The following is a 23,551-nucleotide window of genomic DNA, read 5'->3' as shown; positions in this document are numbered from 1 at the left end:
CCAGAAACGGCCACAGCTGAGCTGACGACACCAAGGGTGGGGGTTGGGTAGACGGTGGGGGGCAGGTTGTGTGTGTGTGTGTGCTTCTACTCCTACCCCAAAGAACCCCACCCGCCCCTCCCTAGGTTCACCTCCCCTTCTGCCTCCCCTCCACACATCCAAGTCCCCCACCCCAGCCAGCCCTTCCCAAGCATGGCGAGCCGCTGTCCTGCAGTCTATATTTAAACGGTAGTGGGGGCCAACGACTCCTCCTGTGGCTCTGGGTGATCCTATCACTTTTCCCTGCCCTGTGGACTTTTCGGTCAGACATCCAGGGCCAGGAGCAGAGGCCTGCGGCTCCGAGTGAGGGGGTACACCGTCCAGGGGCACAGGATTACACACCGACCGGGAACCAGGGATTCTTTTAAAACCAGAGTATCTCTGACCGCGGCCTTGTGGTGTCTTGTTTGTGGAATACTCTGGTGCGAACAAGACACGTTCGCCCAGGGACAGGCCTAGAGAGTCGTCGCCCTCACTCGGCTCCAAGATGGCGTCAAACGGCGAGGCGGCCAAGCCGGTGATCATGAACGAGGAGGAGCTGAAGAGGAAGCAGCGGGAGAAGCTGAAGAAGCTGCAGGCCACGGGGGGCAACCCTCGGCCCGCCAGGACCCTCTTCCTCTTCGGCTTGAAGAACCCCTTCCGCAAGGCCTGCACCAAGATCGTGGAGTGGAAGTATCCTTCATCACACTGAACCCTGTGTCCCGTTGAGGGTTCCTTCTAGAATATCTATTAGCAGAGGGGAACATATTTAGACACGGGCATAGGAGAGCGATGGTATGGCCCATACGAGTAATCCACTGCGTTATACTGTGTCACTCCCAGTTCAATACTCTGTGTTAACAGTGTAGGAAAGGATACGTATCTCAATGTTTTTTAAGATAGATACCTTGCGTTCTTTTAAACTTGGTTGAAAGGCCCATCGTAGGGGAATTGAGTGTACACAAGGCCGACAGATGGCAGCTGTTGTTTAGCTCTGTGCTATGATAAGCATCACTGCTCCCGGAAATCCCCTCACAATGCGTGAGGGCCTAAACCTGCCTTCAGTGCTAAGACCTTTGTTATTTATCTGGTTGGCCTGTGCCAGCCTCAGGTATGGCGCCCACGGCCTCCTCACTGCACTGAGCTCCTGTTAAGCCAAACAATTTTAACAGACTCAAACAATTGAATGAGAGCCACTGAATGAATTGATACTTGTTGGCTGGTCGGCAGACGTCGTCCATCATAATGGAAAGAGCTGTCTGGAAGGGTTATGGTTAGGGATAGGATTTAGGGTTATACCTGCCATGAGACGTTAGGAGGGGTTAAAGTTGGCTCTCCTCACCTCAACCTGAAGGCTGGCTCTGCATCACTGCATCTTAAATAGATCCTTTGTCACCCTCACAGTCATCATTGGTTTGTTGATGTCTGTATGAAGAAACCCGTCAGTGTAGTCATAGTCACCATGAGTTTAAACATTATGAGATGAAGGATGAGGGATAGTGATTCAATAAAGTAATAATAATATTATAATAATGTAATAAGTCAAAGTTACTGGTTTGGTCATGTTTGTTTATTTCTTAGCTTTTCATTTAAACTATTTTTTTTACCAGGCAAGTCATTCACATGTTGGTGGTTTCCATAACCCAGCCCTCGGGTTGTAGGGACGTCAGAGCAGAGGAATGCTACAGAAATAGAACATAACAACAAAAGCAAGAGGAAAACGTTTCTCTATACTTCTTAGTTTTCTAAATTATAATATATCTTACCACCCAAAATAAGAACAGTTTGAGAATCAATTCTAGTTTGAATAACTGGCAAGTTTATAGTTGGCAATTAGTTGCCTGTGTTTAAATGGTCTGGACGTATTCTTGGGATGTGCAGCTGTCTGGTGGCATCACAGGGAGACATGCTGAGTAAGCAGGGGAATTCTGTTAGAGCACCCTCTATAGACGAGAATGGGACGGCACAAGGCAGGATTACACATATTACACAAGTTTAGGGTCTGCCATATTGACAAGTATCCTCTTGTTAGCATTACTGTAACTGTATTTTACATTCGCAAGGAGGATTCATTCAAGCATGTTGAGACTTTAAAAATTAAATGTTTCTCACATTAAGCCTTTTTTTAAATGACACAAAATCTTAACAGACTCAAATTAAACCGTCCTCTGTAGTGTTCATAATGTTATCAAATCAAAACTAAGCAGTATTGCATCCAAGCATTCATCTCACCAGTTGTCTCAATTTGTGTTTGTATGTATGTGCTATCTGCATGCATGCAGGTGTATGTGTACGTATATGCTATCTGTGTGTGTGTGTGTGTGTGTGTGTGTGTGTGTGTGTGTGTGTGTGTGTGTGTGTGTGTATGCGTGCATGCGTGGGTGCTATCTGTATGTGTGCATGTGTGTTTATTAGCGTGTGTATGCTATGTTTATGTATGCATATGTGTGTATGTATGTGTCTATATGCGAGTGTGTATCTGTGTGTAGTTGTTATTATTATCCTGAACTTCCCTCACCAGAACCTTTGAGTATATCATCCTGGTTACCATCTTCGCTAACTGTATTGCGCTGGCTGTGTTCCTGCCCATGCCTGAGGAGGACAGCAATTTTACCAACGAAAGTCTTGTGAGTAACACACATACACAAACACACACAGATGGTGAAACGTTTGTCTTACTGATACGGTGATTTAATATAGTTACCCATTACACTTCATGAAGTGGTGATGGTAGAGGCATTCTTTTTGAGTCTAGTACATTTTAAATTCACTCTTCTATTCTGTAGTATAACTCACCCTGAAGAGCAGACAGTATCTGAACTATTCATCATTCTGACTTGTATGGTGGTTGGTTTAAAATAGCAATGTCAAGCGGTCCATAGAGCATTACTCATGAACCTACAATGGTCTACAATGGAGTCTGTTGACACCTCATCACCACTTACACGCCTCTACGCCTGACTTACCTCCATAACTTGTGAATGTGTCTGCTGCTCAGAAAGCCTTGTTGTTAAATGTGTTTTTTAAAACTATGGGAAGGAACATTCTCAGGATCTGTTTTTGGAATAACAAACATTTTAACACACATTTTTAAAGGGGACATGTTATACCATCAGGTTTGAGTGTGATTAGCTTTACAAGCCGTTTCGAAAATCTGCCCTATATGACATCACTAGTGGGCGTGTCCACCTAGATCTGTGCTATAATATGTCCCCTTTAAATATCGTTTTTTATTTTAAATCATAATTTGTATTAATGTTCAAAACATGCAGCAATTTCTCCAATCCAAAGCTCTATCTTCGGTCATATACTTAAAAAAAAAAATCAGACAATCATTACTCACGAAAATATAGTTTATGTATTCAAAAGTAGAGATGTGTGTTTTTGATGCCTTAAGATGGAAAGTATCTGAGCCACTGTGATAGAAGTGTAAATGCACCTCAGTGTTTTAAATTTAGATCTTGACGGAGTGTTTATGCCTCTCTGGGGGCGGTGAGGCTCATCCCAGGCATTATATAACACGTAGATCACAGTATGCATCGGTCCGGTGATGCCTGTGGTCGGCCTATGTGTTAGTATCTTAAGGTATTAATCGAGGTGGAGGCTTTTACAGCCTGTGACCCTAATTTGGAAGTGTGACCTTCAGCAGCCTCTGCTAATATAAAAGATCCCTGGTGCAACAACACCTGCCCCGCGCCATCTGCTCCTACTCTGTAGTGAGGGTGTGCAGGAGGGGGTACAACCACTGAGCTACATACCAGCATGAACCTTTTCATCCCCCAAATCATCCTTAGCTTATATACTTTGCTACTTCTTAGGCACCATCTATCAGTGGTGTAAAGTAACAAAGTACGAATACTTTTCGACAGTATCTGTATATCTGAGTATCTGTACTTTACTGAGGAATTCATATTTCTATTGACTTTCATTTTAACTTTGATGAAGAGAAAGAGGAAGAAAATGAGAAAATCTTTTTTAGGGGCCGATCAGATTGTGTCTTCAGCCCAGCAGGCACGTTGGCCCACAAGGAGAGTGAGAGTCTCCCCGACGGCCAGTGCATGCCTGCCTACATGTGTACTTTTGTCGCTTCAGTACATTTTAACCTAGATAAGTAGATATAGTCGAGCTACTTAATGATTTTTAAATGATTTTCTTACAGATTACTTCGACTAAGTATTTAAATGCTACTTCTAGCTACCTCTTATTAACCTCTGAACTACTACTTCTAAGAACTTCCCCTGTGTGTCATTCCAGAGACTTCAGAGGTGTAAGTAGAGCTGGTTGGTAGTTGATAGTTTGAAGTAAAAGTTTAGCCCCCCCACTGACAGAAGTAGGTCAGCTAGCCAACACCATGAACCTTTAGTGGGTAGGAGAGGGTTCTAATGTAGCACTGTCAATGTCACTCTAAAGCTGGACTCTACTGCTTGCCTGCCTCATTGATTGTGGGATTGGAATTGGCTCAATTTCTATGATAGAAATTCAACTCAAGACTCAAGAACATATATCCGGCCATTACTGAAAAGAGAAGATCTAACAAATGTTTTTGGGAATGTCTCTAAACATTATGAGTGTATAATTCTGGCTCACAGAAACTGAATTTGTGGTTGTTGTTCTTTGTGATTCTTTCAGGAGAGCCTGGAGATCATTTTCATGGTGATCTTTACGTTAGAATGTTTCCTAAAGATAGTGGCGTATGGGTTGATACTGCACGAAGGAGCCTATTTACGAAATTGTTGGAACATACTGGACTTCGTTATAGTCTTCATGGGGTAAGTGTGTAACACATCACGCACTGAAAGCTTTGATTATGTAACTACATGAGCTTTGTCTTTACATTTAATTAAAAAAGCATTTGTTTTACAGTAACACTTACAAAGTATTTTCTTCATTATTTTTAAGGCAAGCCCAACACAAACCCAATGTAAACTGTGTACATCGGTTCTTTATTCTGCAGCCTCTTCACCTTTGCCATCGACACCATCAACTTGGTGATGGGCGTGCGTCCGGAGAAGGGCGGGGGCTTTGACATGAAGGCGCTGAGGGCCTTCCGAGTGCTCAGACCCCTGCGTCTGGTCTCCGGGGTCCCCAGTAGGTCTCCATCCGAGAACACATGGCAACATAGATGAAACTAAAGTGGACACAAACAAAGATGAAGTCATGTAATGCCTTCTTCCAATCAGATTGGATTTAAGGGTCCAGACATTGCAGTCGTGTTGCGGTGCTTCAAACCTCCACTTTACCTTCACCTCATTTTACAGTCCGCTATAAAAGCCCAGCAAAGTTTCTGATCTCTTCTCGTATCGAACCACACCGGCTCACGTCCTTATAAAGCTCTGTGAAGAGACAACACAAGACCATTTCTGTGTGTGTTTTAAAATGTCCATCAAGTCAAAGCTTGTGAAACCTGTCTCTTCACTACTGTTGCTCTAAAAGGGAACAACAGCATCGGTCGCTTGTCACAGGCCCATTGATTTCCTCTCCCCGTCCTTCGCAGGCCTTCAGGTCGTAATGAACTCCATCCTCAAAGCCATGCTGCCCCTGCTGCACATCGCGCTGCTCGTCTTCCTTCTGGTCACCATCTACGCCATCGTGGGGCTGGAGCTCTTCAAGTGCAAGATGCACAAGACCTGCTACTACACGGGCACAAGTAGGTATCATTATGATATACTGCAGCAGGGCAGGCAGCCCTATTGAGTATGATTACTATCCTGGGCTAACCCATATTCTCTTACTAATACTGTTACTACTACTGTTACTATGACTATATTATTACTATTACTTCTGCTATAACTATTAATACTACTATTACTTTGACTACTACTATTAAAATAACTACTTATATTACTATGACTACTACTATTATTATTAATACTACTATTACTATTTGAGCAGGTATTGGGTTAGCATGTCGAGGTTAGCCTTCTAGGACGTTGGGGATCAAACCCAGTACCTTTTGGCTGGAATTCGAACCCTAACCATCAGACCATCCTGCCCCTCTTATTTGTGTCACAGAGATTCGTTCTCCCATGTTAATATCATCTTGGTTCCAGATATCTTCGCTACAGCGGAGGGCGAGCCACCCGCGCCCTGCGCCCAGGCCGGTAACGGCCGCCGCTGCACGATCAACGGGTCGGAGTGCCGGCCGGACTGGGTGGGACCCAACAACGGCATCACCCACTTTGACAACATCGGCTTCGCCATGCTCACTGTCTACCAGTCGATCACTATGGAGGGCTGGACCCAAGTCCTCTACTGGGTCAGTGACACTATAGACTCTCTTACCCAAAGTGACATACAAAGTGAGCCGAAAATACATTATAGTGATCCAGTGATTGACCATACGATCTTAAAATTGTAATCTGTTAAAGTTAGCCATTTCATACACATCTTAGAACACATTAGGTTGGTGGTTCTCTAACACGAGTCCCGCGTGTTTCAGGTGAACGACGCCATAGGGAACGAATGGCCCTGGTTGTACTTCATCCCCCTGATCCTGGTGGGCTCCTTCTTTGTGCTCAACCTTGTCCTGGGCGTGCTCAGTGGGTAGGGGAACGCACACTCTTCAGCAACCGACGAATAACAGTTCTCCATATAATTCAAGGTTTCTCAGTGGGCTTTATGCCTGCCAAAGATCAAAAGTGAGGTAAAGAAAGAGCAGTACCTTTGTGCTTTACTCCACAGGGAGTTTACTAAGGAGCGAGAGAAAGCCAAGTCTCGTGGAGAGTTCCAGGAGGCAAGAGAGCGCGCGCAGCTGGATGAGGATCTCCATGGTTACATGGAGTGGATCACTCAGGCAGAGGTTCTGGATATGGACAGAGAGGGCCAAGGTCAACCGTTGTTATAAATTCCTCAAGAACACATGTTTGATCTCAGAGCACAAGTCGCGGTGTTCCAGGCTGAGGGTCATGATTTTGAAACCCATTTCCTTTCCTCAGGCCTGCTGCCTTTGACCGGGGACTCTGACGCAGACAGCCTCTACGACATGGAAGGCAAGAGTAAAATCGTTTACTACTAGTGAGTCTGATGCACTATTCAGTCAAATACCAAACCATTGAAGAAGAAGAAGCGTTTCAGTTTAGACACCTTGTGCAAAACCATGTCTGTTTTTCTTGCAATCAGCCGGCTAGCTCGGAGGTGGAATCGTTTCATGAGGATGAAGTGTCTGATGTACATAAAGACCAGGGAATTCTACTGGGCGGTGATGATCATGGTGTCTGTGAACACCCTGGCCATCGCCACAGAGCACCACCACCAGCCTTACTCTCTGACCATCTTACAAGGTCCGTATACGACGCTCGACTGCTGCGACTGCATGTTCTATGACAAGGGATTGAAACCGGGTTTACTAATAGGTTTTGATGGGCTTTTTGTACCCTATGGACAGGACAGTGGGCTGAAAGAGAGGGGGAATGACATTGGGCATACCATAGCAGGTCGCAATCAAACCTTGTTCTGTAAGGTTTATCGCCTATGTGGTTTGGGTATTTGTTGGTTGTGGGTTTGAGGCCAGAGCCAAGCATGTGTCATCTATTTCCATCTATAATTAATTTGCCGTGAACAAATCGACTGACTTATTTTGTTATCGACACACTCTCCAAACCCTTCCCTACTCCATTATTATTCATGCACAATGCGATTTTCCGTTTTTCCAGATGTTATTAGCAGGCTGCTGCTGTTGATGTTTGTGCTGGAGATGATGGTCAAGATGTACGCTCTGGGCCCCAGGATGTACTTCATGTCAGTGTTCAACCGCTTTGACTTCTTCGTGGTGGTGTGTGGCATCGTGGAGATCATCCTGCTGTGGGTGCAGTCCATCACGCCGCTGGGCCTGTCGGTCCTCAGGTGTATCCGGCTGCTGAGGTTCCTCAAGGTCACCAAGTAGGTCACCTTCACCCTCTCATGTATCAAGATGTCCTCCTCCACCTCTCTCTCATGTATCAAGATATCCTCCTCCTCCAACCACCTTCTGTCTTTCAGGTACTGGAAGTCTCTTAGAAACCTGGTGGCCTCCCTCCTGAACTCTGTGCGCTCCATTGCCTCGCTGCTCCTCCTGCTCTTCCTCTTCATCGTCATCTTCTCCCTGCTGGGCATGCAGGTGTTCGGAGGGAAGTTCAACTTCCCAGACAACACGCCCAGGCGCAGCAACTTTGACAACTTCCCTCAGGCCCTCATCAGTGTGTTCCAGGTAGGACAATGGAGAGCCTGGCTCTTTTTCTTCATAGGATCCTGTGCTCTTATCAGAAGGGCCTCTAAGTCCTGGCAACTTTGTATCAAAGTCAATCAATCATTCTTCATTCAATTATATTTAGGTGAGGCTTAAAAATGTTGTTTGTTGCCTGAATAGTTTTCTCTTGTCATTAGCAGGCTTAATCTTTAATATATTTACCATGAACTGATCTATGAAACGTATGAAGTTGATTAGAGATGTTGGATGGATATATTATTCATATAAAAAAGTCTGGTACATATTTGACGTGCATCTTTCACAGGTGGAAATACTCAAGTAGAGTGCCTATATCTGGTGGTTTATTGATGGACCGTGAGACACCTGTTCAATCTTTTCAAGGTGCTAACAGGAGAAGACTGGGACAGCATCATGAACAACGGCATCATGTCCTATGGAGGCCCTGCTTTCCCAGGCATCCTGGTCAGCATCTACTTCATCATTCTCTACGTCTGTGGAAACTGTATCCTTCAAGTGCCAATCCAATGCCAGCTACCAGCCAATTCTAATTTAGGAATAGGGGTATTCCTATTTGTAATAAAATTGGAGCCAACATTTATTTTTAATTAAAGTGAAACTTAGGCATTGTTTTCGCATGCCAAAGCTGTCTTGGCATTGGTTTCCTTGATTCTGGAGATAACAGACATCCTCCTGAACGTTTTCCTGGCCATCGCCGTGGACAACCTGGCTGAGGCCGAGAGTCTGACCTCGGCTCAGAAGGACAAAGCGGACGAGAAGATCCGGAAGAAGCTCCAAAGGTAGATCTTCATGCGTGGGATCATGCTGCTTATTTACACATTTTAGTTGGCAACATAGGTGATAGGTACCTTTACACCTCCCAGGTCCAAGAAGCCGGACAAGGCTGAAGAGGAACGGGAAAGGATGGCTAAGAAGCTGGCAGAGCAAAGGGCCAAGATTGAGGGCATGCCCACCACGGCTAAGGTGACTGTTATATTGATGTCTTAGGTAAGGTCATGTTTTAAGTTAGGTTATGGTCAAATTTTAGGTCATGGTATGGTAAATGTTACTGTTGTGTTGAGTGGTTTTGGTTTTGTTATGTTCAAAGTTGTAGGTTATGTGACGGCAAATTGTACTGCTATGTTGATGTTTAAGGTTATGTTATGGTACATGTTTCTGTTATGTTCATGTTTTAGGTTATGTAATCATGGTACTGTTATGTTCCTGTATTAGTTTATTTTATGGTACATGTATGGTTATGTTTGTGTTTTGAAAAATAATCACTATACTATAAAAATATCACTTTTCTTTTTTAAAGCTAAAAATCGACGAGTTTGAGTCCCATGTCAATGAAGTGAAAGATCCGTTTCCACCTGCAGATTTCCCAGGTAATGTTTCAAACTACCTAAGAAACCCAGCATGTGCTTATCTTCTACTCTCCTTACTTCTAACATGTGTTTTGAACTGAATAATACAAGCGAGAGGTGTTTGAAGTGTAAGTCTCTTATTAGTATCTTTGTACAAGTGACTGGCTTTAGTGAGTGGGACTCATTATTATTAGACCTTAAGGATTTGCCAGAGCTTATATATCCATGGTCTATAGTTAGGATTGATTTCACATGACCATATAAAGCCAACTACATGAGCGCTTGGCAAGGAAGTAAAACCTTACTGTGCAAAGGCCTTAAGCGCCTACAGCCCCCTCAAGCAGACAAGGCCTACCCACTATTCACCTGAAATGTACAACCAGCCAGGAAATTCAAGACAACTTTTCTCCATCGCCTAAACCGCCTTCGGTGACCAGCTCCTTCCACTCCCTCCTCTCTGTGATACTAGACTGCCCTGGTAGCATTAGCAAGTAGCACCACCAACATCTGCTTACCTCCACACTGTAGGCGATGATGAGGAGGAGGAGCCTGCGATTCCCATCAGCCCCAGGCCTCGACCAATGGCGGACCTGCAACTTAAGGAGGAGGCGGTACCATTACCCCAAGCCAGCTCCTTCTATATCTTTGGACCTCAAAACAAGTGAGAACGGAAAATAAATGATTGTTATTATTATAATAATAATGATAATGATATCATCTTTTTGAATAATTTAAATCCAATAATTAACCTAAAAATCTAAATTATTATTAATAGTAAACAAACAAATCTTGCATAAAAACAATGTACTTTCCACCCAAATGAATAACTTATAACTAACTATTGTTTGTGTACACATTTGTTTTTGCTTGTTGTGTGTGTGTGTGTCTGTTTTTGTGTGTGCGTCCCTATGGGTGACTAGGATCCGCAAGCTGTGCTACAAGATCATCAATGCGTCTGCGTTCACCAACCTGATCCTCCTCTTCATCCTCCTGTCCTCCATCTCGCTGGCGGCTGAGGACCCCATCGATCCCAAGTCCTACAGGAACAAGGTGACCCCTGGGGGGGCCTGGCTATACATCTGTACCTCATGTAGCTATACATCATGTGAACCGGGAGAGAGGTCGCTATAGGTACCCTAACGCTGCCGTGTGGTCTATCCTCAGATACTGGCGTATGCAGACATCGTCTTCACCTCTGTGTTCACCATTGAGATTGTACTCAAGGTACAGTCACCTCTGTGTTCACCATTATGATTGTACTCAAGGTAAAGTCAGCACTGTGTTTTTTTTACTTTAGAAATGCAAAAGCTACATAATTACTCTGAATATCCTCAGAGGTTTAGGTACAGCTAGGAAATGGTCAGTGTTACAGCAGTAATATAGAATAACACAATGAAACAATACAAAAACACAAGATATAATGTAAAAAGGCAGAGAGTATCAAAAAGCAAGACACAGGGGGAATATTGATATTGATATAGATGTGCCCTTCAAACTCTATGCTAGCTTCACATACAAATGAGTGGGGCTTGAGCAGTGCCCTGTCATCCTGACGCCCATGTACGGGTGTATTACTCTGATTGGCAGATGACGGTGTACGGTGCGTTCATGCACGAGGGCTCCTTCTGCCGCAACTCCTTCAACATCCTTGATCTGATCGTGGTGACGGTGTCCCTGCTGTCCATGGGGATGGAGTGAGTCAGCCCGCTCACCTTTTATACCTCTCATCAATCCTTGCTTTGATCTTTATGGCTCCTTTGTTGTTTAGTAGCTGACTCAGATGTTTTTTGTTGGTCTCAACTCTTACTTTATTGTAAGCTCTTTGCTCTGTCGTGTCCAGGTCCAGCGCCATCTCGGTGGTGAAGATCCTCAGGGTGTTGAGGGTGCTCAGACCTTTAAGGGCCATCAACAGGGCAAAGGGCCTTAAGGTATCCCTTAGAAGCTCTTTTTCTTCTTTTGTTACTTGGCCACTTCAAGGGCTATGTCAATTAACTGTGTATTGTCCGTGTGTTGATAGCATGTGGTCCAGTGCGTGTTTGTGGCCATCAGTACCATCGGCAACATCGTCTTGGTTACCATGTTGCTGAATTTCATGTTTGCCTGCATTGGAGTCCAACTTTTCAAGGTAGGTTGCATACAATTCATCTCACCCTTTCAACAAAAGTCACCATTCACAATCCAAGCCCTCATTATATTCAGAATGTTTTGATTCCTTCCAGCTTTTAACATGAGTGATTTCATTCATTCTCAGGGGAAGTTCTACAGTTGCACAGACCCCACCAAAATGACAGAGGAAGAATGCAAGTAAGATATGTCCAAGCACTTTCATCAGGAACATTTGAAAACAATGGGTGAAAACCAGGCCTATGAACTTCTCTGTCTCCTCCCCAGAGGGCTATTCATAAAGCATATGGAGAACTCCCTGCAAGACACTGTGCTGGCCAACAGGGAGTGGCAGAACAGCGACTTTAACTTTGACAACGTGCTCAACGGCATGCTGGCTCTGTTCACTGTTTCCACCTTTGAGGGCTGGCCACAGTAAGTACAACCACCTCCTGATCTCAAGCAGGGAGTTTCAAGAGGTGGGTCGCGGCCCAAAAGTGGGTCGCAGCAGAATGGTCCCAGCAAAAATGTTAGCTTATAATTTTTATCATATTCTTTCACAAGTATATATTTATAATTATTATTGTTATTATAATGGAGTATTTTAATGTTTAACCCCCCACCCTTCCCAGGCTGTTGTACAGAGCCATCGACGCAGACAAAGAGGACTTTGGACCCGTCTTCAATAACCGTGTGGACATCTCCATCTTCTTCATCGTCTACATCATCCTCATCGCCTTCTTCATGATGAACATCTTTGTCGGATTCGTCATCGTCACTTTCCAGGAACAAGGCGAGCAGGAGTACAAGGACTGTGAGCTGGACAAGAACCAGGTATACAAGCAGGGGGCGCCAAAATGCAAGACATTGACACTTAAATGAGATACACACAACCATTAAAGCTGACATATTATACCACCAGGTGTTAGTGTGATTACAAGTCGTTTTGAAAATCTGCCTCTTCTGACATCACAAGTGGGTGTGTCCACATAGATGTGTCCTGGATAGATCAGTCTACCAGCCTACCCATTGGACTGTAGCAAACGCTGCTCATCTGTCCGTCATACATCTAGGTAGACAGACCCACTTGTGATGTCAGAAGAGGCCGATTTTCAAAACGGCTTGTAATGTCTAATCACATTCACACCTGGTGGTATAATATGTCACCTTTAAGATGCTTTGTACTAAAATCTTAAGTTAGAACCTATGGTACATACTTTAATGAAGCATGGATCCCAGTCACATGACAAACACAGTTCACTTTTTAACACATTGTGAATACAGGTGAATATACAAAGATGCTTCAAGTAGTCTACGACCATTGGGGATCGAACCCATTACCCTTCCACTAGGAATCAAACACCCCACTTCACAGTCCTACACCATGGCCAACCTACTCTCAACATCCACACGGCATGAGGCTTAATTCAGCTACTACATTTTGTACTGTTTTGGACCTGAGTCCTGTGGTTCTCCTGTCCAGCGTCAGTGCGTCCAGTATGCACTGAAGGCCCGCCCCCTACGCTGCTACATCCCAAAGAACCCCTACCAGTACCGGGTGTGGTACATTGTCACTTCCTGCTACTTTGAGTACCTGATGTTCTTCCTCATCATGCTCAACACCCTGTGTCTGGGGATGCAGGTATGAGCCACCAAGGGCCTGTTGCTATGGGATTCTCTCTCTGGCATGCTGTATTTTAGCTATGGGCTGTAAAAGGCTGAAAGTTAGGTTTAGGGTAATCCTACTTTTGAACAAGCTTCATTGTTTAAAGGCAATCGCCACAGGGTATTGAATTGTGTTACAATAAAATAATAAATTATACTATAATAACTATAATTTAAATAATTTTTATTCAGGATTTTTTTTCTATTAAAAAAACAGAATAATGCTTATTTAATTACTAAACAGCAATGGTGCATTTAATGCAATGTTTCTTTCACATGTAACCAAAATAAATAATAAAAAGAAATCGTTCAAAGTTCCCATAGAGAAATGCATCCGTCTGCCTGAAGTAATATCTGATTGAGATCACTGTGGTCTCTTCGTTTCCGTTTAGCACTGCAACCAATCGGATCACATCACCAAGCTGTCCTCCACCCTTAACCTCATCTTCACCGTGCTCTTCACCGTGGAGATGATCCTCAAACTCCTGGCCTTCAAAGCCAAGGTGAGCGCCCCTAACACCGTCTGTGTTGACCGAGTACACCCCGACAGTTTGAGAGCTCAGACTCTACCTTCACGTCTCCACAGGGATACTTTGGAGACCCCTGGAACGTGTTTGACTTCCTCATCGTCGTAGGCAGCGTCGTGGACGTGATCCTCAGTGAAGTGGATGTAAGTACACCTTTCGTTTTGTTTGCTCATTTCCTTTGACTTCCCTGAGGTGAAGACACCTGGGCCATCCGTCTTAAGTCTATCGAGATCTTTACAACAGTTTCCCTGTTTTCGTCCTCACGAGAAGCATCACCGGTCCCTCTGACTGTGTTTTGACATGACTGAATGTTGCCATGTTTATTCAATGCTCTGACCAGAGGCATGTTATGGATGCCCTACAGCCGTTCACGGCTGGCAAAGCTGGGTCAATGACCAGGGTCAGTATCAGTACCGTTTTTTTCGGCCATCGCTCCCATCCACTGGCCGCCACTGCCTCACTTGGTCGCTCCATCCCACCGACGCACCAGATCATCACCAGAGCACTCAGCCTCACATAACTTCCATGTTATCCAAGCGTCTTCAAATGAGTCTCTTCTGCTTCCTTCTTTGCTTGTTTTTATTTGCCTGGAGAGTACAGGATAGTAGCAGTTTCACAGTTATTGGATTCATGTGTTTGTGTTTTCAGACTTTTTTTATGTGATACACACCTTATATTAACAATTTCCATCTCTGTTTATTCCTCTCTCTCTCTCAATCCCTCCCCCCCCCCCGCCCAAACTTTGTCACACCAACGCACTGACCTACGAGGCTACATCTCCCCCCTCTCTCCTTCCCTCTCTTCTTCTTTACCCTCCATCCCTCTCCATTCCTGGGTCTAACCTCTCCTCCGTCTGTCTGTCCTCCCGCAGGCTGCCCTGGCCTCCAGTGGAGGGCTGTACTGTCTCCATGGCTGTGCTGTAAATACCTCATCCACATCGCACCACTGCTGCATGGGCCTCCACTGAGTGTCACACGCCTCCTACTACCCTCCTTACTAACGGGACTACTGGTCTCTACTGACCCCCAACCCCCCCTCCCCTTTGGCGACCGGTAGCGTAGAGATCTTGGTTGCGTCTGGGTTTAACGTGTCCTCTGAACTTAGGTTGGTAAGAGGAGCCTGTTAACCGGGGTTCAGGTAGTCCGTGTTTGTGAATTGCACGTGCTCACCAACTGTATGTCTCTATCGCTAATATGGATGATCTATGGGGCCTTGATAGACTGACACTTTGGATGTTAATACTGTGACATTTGAATTGGAGTGGATGCTATGTTTTTAGCATGAGCTACACAGTAGCTTCTCATCATTCCCTGCTTAGACGTCTTTTGTAGTAACACTATTTTGACGGGGTTTTGTGAAAACGTCTCAGAGCTTCGCTAAACTCTTTGCATGTTGATTAGCTCTAATATTACGACCTTTCCCCAAATCAATAACTTCCTTTTCCACACATCACAGGAGACAAATCCAATGCAGGCTATAGCGGTAAGCAACAAAACATATACAGCATATTAGCCCATTTCATATATATCCTCATTATCTTGACAACATTGTGAACTACTACTACATTCTGTATTGAAGGACTCTGAGAACGCGAGGGTGTCCATCACCTTCTTCCGACTGTTCCGTGTCATGCGTCTGGTCAAACTGTTGAACCGCTCGGAGGGCATCCGTAACCTGCTGTGGACCTTCATCAAGTCCTTCCAGGTTGGATCCTTATCCTCGTCATCATCTTTGTCGTACTCAGGTCTGAGGTCGGCCATCTAATTCTGTGTGTTTGTTTGTGTGTGTGTGTGTGTTTGTGTGCACGTATCTGTGAGGGCAGGCTTTTCCACATGTAGCCCTGCTCATCATCATGCTGTTCTTCATCTACGCTGTCATCGGGATGCAGGTCAGGCCCTCAGAGACTCATGGTTTCACATCCGATAGAACTATGGAAACGTCTTGATAATGCTTTTTCAATGAGTGCTTAAAGCTATGATCATTGCAGTTCCCCCCCTATTGAAGCAGACCACCCAAGCGACATGTTTCCCCTTTCAGATCTTTGGAAAGATAGCTTTAGAGGACGGCACGCAAATCGACCGCAACAACAACTTCCAGGCCTTCCCCCAGGCTGTCCTCATGCTGTTCCGGTCAGTCTCGTTATCAAGCATGGGAGGCAAAAGGTCAAAGGTTACAGGAGGCCAGACGCTTACTGAGCCAACACTGTGTGTGTGTGTGTGTGTGTGTGTGTGTATACAACAGGTGTGCTACGGGCGAGGCGTGGCAGGAGATCATGCTGGCCTGCATGTATGGGAAGAGGTGCGACCCCAAGTCGGACTTCCTGCCCGGGGACGAGTTCACCTGCGGGGCCAACTTTGCTGTCATATACTTCCTCACCTTCTACTGCCTGTGTGCTTTCCTGGTGGGTACATATTGTAGTAGATAGATATATATATAGGGTAGATTGTATGGGGTAGATATATACAGGGTATAGGGTAGATATATACAGGGTATAGGTAGATATATACAGGGTATAAGGCTGATATATAGAGTATAGGGTAGATATATAGGGTATAGGGTAGATATATACAGGGTATAAGGCTGATATATAGAGAGTATAGGGTAGATATATACAGGGTATAGGGTAGATATATACAGGGTATAAGGCTGATATATAGAGAGTATAGGGTAGATACATACAGGGTATAAGGCTGATATATAGAGAGTATAGGGTAGATATATACAGGGTATAGGGTAGATATATACAGGGTATAAGGCTGATATATAGAGAGTATAGGGTAGATATATACAGGGTATAAGGCTGATATATAGAGAGTATAGGGTAGATATATACAGGGTATAGGGTAGATGTATACAAGGTATGGGACAGATATTATAGAGGGTATAGGGTAGATACATACAGGGTATAGGGTAGATATATGTAGGGCATAGGGTAGATATATAGACTTGAGATACAGGGTCACTGGTTCCAGTGATGCTAGTCAAACCCCAAATGTGTTTTTTCTGGGTCTGGGCTTCTGATTATTTTACTATTAAGAAATCACATCACTGTACAAACTGCTTTCATCTCCTCTCGCAGATTCTTAACTTGTTTGTCGCCGTCATCATGGACAACTTTGACTACCTGACACGTGATTGGTCGCTCCTGGGTCCGCATCATCTGGACGAGTTTAAGAAGATCTGGGCTGAATATGACCCTGAAGCCACGTGAGGCTCACTTGAATAAGACACCTTAAAGACAACGAGTGTCCATTATCACAATGCTAATTTAATAGAGTAACATAACCGCACTTAAAGGTGACATATAATACCACCAGGTGTGAGTGTGATTAGCCGTTACAAGCCGTTTTGTAAATCTGCCTCTTCTGACATCACAAGTGGGCGTATCCATAGATGTACGACGGATAGATGAGCAACGTTTGCTACAGTCCCTTAGTAAGGCTGGTAGACTAATCTATCCGTCACGCATCTAGGTGGACACACCCACTTGTGATGTCAGAAGAGGCAGATTTTCAAAATGGCAGGCTCACACCTGTTGGTATAATATGTCACCTTGAACAACCATCTTATTGATGGAAGTCTTTTCTGAATTACTAATCGATAAATCCTCCCACTTTAACCTCTTATCAAAACCGTCATCCCTTTCATGATAAGTGTTCTGTCTCCCAGTTGCAGTAGGATGTGATCGGTGTTGTGCTCTCTGGCTTGCAGGGGGCGAATCAAACATCTGGACGTGGTTACGCTGCTGAGACGCATACAACCGCCGCTTGGCTTTGGCAAATTCTGTCCCCACCGCGCTGCGTGCAAGGTACCCAACATACACCAGTAGTCCGTTCCCAGTACATCTACCGATGGTTCACAAATATCAGCCCTATCTATTCCACAAGCTTTCCCTTTCTGAGCCATTTTTTGCACATACTACTTTTTCCTTACCCTACTTTTTGCAGTAATCTCTAATTTCTTTGGTCTTCTGTGTCTCCTGAAGCGCTTAATCAGCATGAACATGCCCCTGAACAGTGACGGGACGGTGACCTTCAATGCCACCCTGTTCGCTCTGGTCAGAACCGCCCTCAAGATCAAAACAGAAGGTACACAGCTCAGAGCTTGACGATAGAAAACAAGTTTTAAACAAGTCATCCGAGTGTCAAACCAAAACCAATGGTGTCCACCGTGTCCCTCGACTAGGCAACTTCGAGCAGGCCAACGAGGAGCTGAGGGCCATCATCAAGTCCATCTGGAAACGCACCAGCATGAAACTCCTGGACCAAGTCATTCCACCAATAGGAGGTAAGACCTACCGCAGTGGAACAGACTGAACAAGCATCAGTTACCATGGGATCAGCGTGACACGGCTGGACCAAGTCGTTCCACCAGCAGGCGGTCGGACCTAACACAGTTGAGCAGAGCTAATCGGATCTGTTTCCTTGACAACCGCTGTGTTTGGTTCCAGACGACGAGGTGACAGTGGGAAAGTTCTACTCCACCTTCTTGATCCAGGAATACTTCCGGAAGTTCATGCAGCGACAGGAGGAGTACTACGGCTACCGGCCCAGTAAGAAGTCTGCTTCGGGACCAGAGATCCAGGTAACAACCTTGAGCTGTGTGTTGTTCACCAGGGGCTCATGGTGGGAAGTCCTCAGCATTTGTAGTTGTTTGTATCACCACGTGATGGTGACCCTGACCCTATGTAAAACAGTAACCCCTTCACCAGGGTAAACCTTGACTAAACTGTATGTAAAGGTAGGGTGCTTGTCTTAGGGTTAACCTTATTCCTACGTAAAGCACTAACCCTTTACAAAGAGATAACTCTGAATATTCACAAAAACAAATTCACATTTGACTTTTAAAGGAAAATCAACTATGGAAATCTTTTCAAAGAGAAAATTAAACATGTTCTGTCTGCACTGTACCTGTCAGCCTGGTGCCCTGGTGTTGTGGTCTGCGTCACTCTGCCTCCATGTTGTCACAGGCCGGTCTGAGATGCATCGACGAGGAAGCAGCGACGGAGCTGCACAGGGCCATCTCAGGTGACCTCCAGAACGAGGAGGAGATGGACGTCGCCATGGCGTTGGCTGGAGAAGAGGGCATCTATAGGGTGAGACCAGCACTCCCTGACACTGGAGCAGAAGGACAGTTATACTCAGAAAGAGTCTGGGTCAATACATTGCACTTCTTGTGATACATTTTATTTGTGGACTTATTGTGCGCGTGCGTGTGCCTACTATTTTCCGATGTGACTCATATAGAGTCAAACAGAATACATGTTTCTATGGGGTCTGAGCTCCCCTGGTGTGTGTGGGGCACCAACGGCCTGTTAAAGTGGGCGTTGCTTGTTTGTCTACCCTGTGCAGCGCACCCACGGCCTGTTCGGGACCCAGATGGACTCCTTCTCGTCGGAGCAGGCCGCTCCCCCGGCCGTCGCCCAGCAGACCAGCCAGCGGCCCCTTCAGTTCTCTGAGAGCCAGCCGGAGTCTCCCCCGGACTCCTCGGGCTTTCAGCCTGCCCCCACGTTCTTCCCCAGCGACAACAGCAACAACAATGCTATGGCTGGGTGAGCATCTCCATATGATGACGTTCATAATAACTACATGAACGTATGAACCGCAATGACTATAATGATGAACATGTTAACAATTATTGGTTCTCAATATTTAGGAGCGAAACTATTAACGAGTACTTTGTATTTACTTTGTATTTCACACAAACACGATCTGATAAGTAGTGTTTATGTTTTTTATAGGTTTCCCTCTGGAGGAAGTCAGCAGGGCTTGTATGACGATGAAGAGCTTGGTGAGTTCAGAGGAGAGGGCTCTGCACAGACAAACAACACGCAACATTTCTTGTAGTCTTATCTAGCAGTCCACTTGATCCTTTCATTCTCTCTCCCCCTGTGCCGCTGATGACATCCGCCTTCATCCACCTGCGCCCGGAAAACAGACTGTGCAGAGAACCTGCCCGCGACAGACCAGTTCATACAGGAGGTGAGAGAGGATACAATTCCCATCCTATTGCATTATGGTTTCTGAGGTCTAAATGTCATGAAGGAAATAACTGGTGGTTCTGGCTGTGAATGAATACACATGATATTGAATAAGCCATTCAGCAAAAAACACTACAAAGCCTTAACATTTACATATAAATTTAGGTCATTTAGCAAAGCGACTTATCCAAAGCAACTTAACAATAAGAACATTTGTCAGAAAAGAACCAACAATATGTCGCTGTCGGTACAGTAAAGATGTTCATAGAAACAAGTGCCAAGCCCTAACAATTGCAAGGTTAACCCATTCCCCACATAGATAGCTAAGATAAGACACTACACAAATGCTAAGTACTATTTTTAAGTGCCAGGACATACAACATACAACAAGTGCGTAAGGGGGGTGATTTTAGGGGAGGAGGGGGGTAAGGGGGAGACTGTGGAGAGGGTGAACGAGTGAGTCGTGAGCCTCGTGCGGACACATGACCGTCTCCTTCCAGGCCCTCGTGGGGAGTGGTCTGGACTCGCTGGCCGCAGACCCGGACATCATCTCGGTGACCAGGAGGGAGATGGCGGAGGCCATGCAGGCGACCTCGTGCGACATAGAGGGCGTGGCCCGGCTCCTCCTCACCAAACGCGCCACCCAGAACAGGAAGAGACGCCCCCACCCCGCCCCCCACTTCCTGGTGCAGTCAGTGTCCCCCGAGGCGGAGCATGAAGCCAGCCAACCGGAGGCCCCGGCCAGGAGAAAGAAACGCCCCGTGCAGCCCCGGGATGAGGCGGACTCCCAAGTGTAACATGGATTTGACTTGATTCACAAGGTTTTGACCGGGACATTTACACTCGCCATGGCCAGTGCAGGTGGCTCCATCTCACACTACCGTATCTCACTAAGATTGTTGCCTGTGTGACACATGACACCCACCGTGCAATCTGAAGAACTAAAATGGCCGGCTGGCTCAAGTTAAGATGTGGCCAGCAGTGTTTGAAGCTAAAACAGAACACCAGGATTAATCCAATGATCTGAATATACTATGCATCTCTTTGGAGATTCAGATTTATTGCAACTAAATAAACATCAAACTTACCTCAGAACACAAAGGGTCCATGAACCTCTTTTTGTTTGTATGGTGGTGGGGATCCATTCTGTAGTTCGTGTCATTTGCAGCGCGATTAGCGTCTTGCTAAAGCGGGGCATAGCGAGGGTGTCCTCCGGAGCGTCGGTGACCTGAATAACTCGAGGTCACCACTAGAGGTCAGCAGACTGCTATAGTTCAGGAAGGAACGTCAATAACATTATCCCAGACGGACTCTGAAAGGTTGATGTAGTCTTTATGAAGTTAAACTTCAGCAACTAAAGAGCAATAGAAATGTGTATTCAGAAATGGTCTGATAATACATGTTAATGAAGTTCACCAATTCAAACTTGGAAACTGTCTCTTTTTGAGGTGAACTATTTCTCGCTTAACATTGATTCAGTCAGTGCTAGCGTATTTGACCATATTACTTTGGTCAAAAAGTAATACCATGTTACTTCATGGTAGGCCTACGTCGCAATGGTCCTTAAGCAATTGTAAAAGTTCTCAATCTAACCATTTATTTCAGGTGCATTGCGTTATGTTGAGCATATTGGAGTTACTTTCCATGTCTGTTCTAATAACCTAATGACTGGTTAGATTAAATCATTTTTGAACCAAACAAAAAGGCCTAAGCCTTCAGCATACCTGGAGTATGCTGAATTTATCATGGACGGCCACTTCAAACTCAATGTGTTTTTATGTAGAACCGCATGATAATATTTTTTGGAAATATTGCACTTTACTGTCTTTTGTCCATTTTTTTTTGGATTTTGCTTCAACATGTCACTATTCACAGGTCTTAAAGATTTTTTAAAAATGTTATTTATCCTCTTCTACGCCTGTGCTTTTGACATCTGTACCATTTTTGGGGCCCTCGAAAATTTGTTAGCACAATCCAGAGTTTAAATCTACAGCTTCACTTAAGTCTGTTCCATTTTATGTTGAATACATGTTTTTACCACTGGCGGAATGAATAAAAGAACCAAAACAGACCTAGGAAGTTGGCTTCATTTTTGCCAGTTACTAAAGTTAATATTGTATCTGCACAACTAGTATGATAGATAGATAGAGTTCAGCAAGTCAGTTTCTATTGTGACATTAAACAAATAAGACATTATAGGTCTACAAAATTTGAGACTTTCCAAACAAACAGTAACAGTAGGATTATTATGCTTGTTCTGTGTCAAATTGATAGTTGTACTCTTTGTCTTTGGTGTATTGGACGTGATGGCAGAAAGAAAAAAAATTGAGAGAAGAAGATACCTTTCCCCCAGAAGGTCAGTTATATCTTCATATTGCACAATAGTAGGCTATAAATAAAAAAATTCTTGTAAATTGTGAACTATACATGCTATACAACTATACATTGTGATCTATACACACCGTCCCACTAGAGGGCGCCCTATAGCCGTCCATTGCTGTTGTAGAGAGAATGAAAAACTTATGAGCTGGGGCACGGCCCGATCTCCCCGAAGAGAGCGGTTTAGTCAAGCACGTTTGTTTTGTGCTGAGACCCTTAAGTGGAACACAGCGAGCTTTGCCCCTCTGCTGACATGCGAACCATCAACTAACACAGCCAAAGCTTCGAGATACCCTGTTACCAAATAGCTGGAACCATGCAAAATGGAGGGGCGTGATCAAAGCGCTCGGGGGCGCTTTCACTGAACACCAAATAAAAAAACAAATTGAAGGCAATATCAAGATACAAAGACAGCAGTGCTGGACCTACACAGCAGTGTATCGTTTACTGCCGTTTCCGTAGCTGCCCGCTGCTTCTCACTGCGGCGGCTGTAGCCTGCGTGGTGTTGGTGCGCCTTTCTTTGTTCTGACCAGAGCATATGCTACAGGCTCTGGCTGCCTTGCCTGAACAGCTGCTAAATCAGTTACATCTGCCAGCCACCAACTTGGAGCGATTTAAAAGGAGAGGGGATAAGGATGAGGAGGGGAGAAGGCCGGACAGGGAAGGGAAAATGAGGGTTAAGGAGGAGAGGAAAAGGAGGAGAGTGGAGAGAAGGGAAGAGGGCTGAATCAAATCATGCACCGTTACCGCACCACTCTGACCCCAGGGGCCGCTCAACAGAGACGTTAAAGGTAGAATTTGAAACGTTTCAACATTAACATATCTAAAAACGATTGGAACTATGTTATATATTTTGTTGAGTTGTGAACATATATTATCCCTATTGTTTCAAGCAATTCTCAAATCCATATAAGTTAAAATCACACTACAGCTCCACTTAGTACACAATTGTTTACCTGTATAGTGATACACGTCTAAAAAGCGATTTTAATCCATCGGGAACACTTTGGAATTTGATACGTCGCAGTTCAATGCCTGCACGAAGGGGAAGTCGTTTATTCATGCACGAGAAGCTTTGTGGGTGTGTGTGGTCTGGAATTGCGGCTTCAGTTTCAGACCACACACACACACACACACACAGACAGACAGACAGACAGACAGACAGACAGACAGACAGACAGACAGACAGACAGACAGACAGACAGACAGACAGACAGACAGACAGACAGACAGACAGACAGACAGACAGACAGACAGACAACAACAAGCTCTGCTGGTTAAAGTTTGACAGCACTTACAGCCACCTGAGCAGTATCCTTGGCTGAGATGA

General features: G+C 44.9%; 1 protein-coding gene across 1 annotated transcript; it reads left to right on the top strand.

Annotated features, from left to right (window-relative positions):
• Nucleotides 1-526: 526 nt before the first annotated feature.
• LOC307078849 (dihydropyridine-sensitive L-type skeletal muscle calcium channel subunit alpha-1-like) lies at nucleotides 527-20,639 on the top strand (the record flags this gene model as incomplete). Its single annotated transcript, XM_079740853.1, has 44 exons — nucleotides 527-711; nucleotides 2,540-2,645; nucleotides 4,648-4,787; nucleotides 4,973-5,106; nucleotides 5,513-5,665; nucleotides 6,069-6,274; nucleotides 6,458-6,561; nucleotides 6,700-6,845; nucleotides 6,954-7,032; nucleotides 7,138-7,298; nucleotides 7,671-7,896; nucleotides 7,996-8,203; nucleotides 8,585-8,705; nucleotides 8,886-9,000; nucleotides 9,085-9,184; nucleotides 9,519-9,588; nucleotides 10,096-10,228; nucleotides 10,488-10,617; nucleotides 10,732-10,791; nucleotides 11,155-11,261; nucleotides 11,408-11,495; nucleotides 11,585-11,692; nucleotides 11,819-11,871; nucleotides 11,959-12,105; nucleotides 12,303-12,504; nucleotides 13,154-13,312; nucleotides 13,728-13,838; nucleotides 13,922-14,005; nucleotides 14,734-14,781; nucleotides 15,318-15,344; nucleotides 15,441-15,566; nucleotides 15,685-15,750; nucleotides 15,900-15,991; nucleotides 16,104-16,263; nucleotides 16,942-17,069; nucleotides 17,574-17,670; nucleotides 17,848-17,950; nucleotides 18,048-18,149; nucleotides 18,313-18,446; nucleotides 18,832-18,957; nucleotides 19,214-19,413; nucleotides 19,603-19,652; nucleotides 19,800-19,843; nucleotides 20,343-20,639. The coding sequence occupies 44 exons, from the start codon at nucleotides 527-529 to the stop codon at nucleotides 20,637-20,639; spliced, it is 5,436 nt and encodes a 1,811-aa protein (XP_079596979.1).
• Between the last annotated feature and the right edge of the window lie 2,912 nt (nucleotides 20,640-23,551).

Source organism: Pollachius pollachius, assembly GCF_949987615.1.
Source record: "Pollachius pollachius genome assembly, chromosome: 8".
Classification (NCBI taxonomy): Eukaryota; Metazoa; Chordata; class Actinopteri; order Gadiformes; family Gadidae; genus Pollachius; species Pollachius pollachius.
The sequence above is the reverse complement of the archived record's forward strand: the minus strand, read 5'-3'. Positions and strand labels throughout refer to the sequence as shown.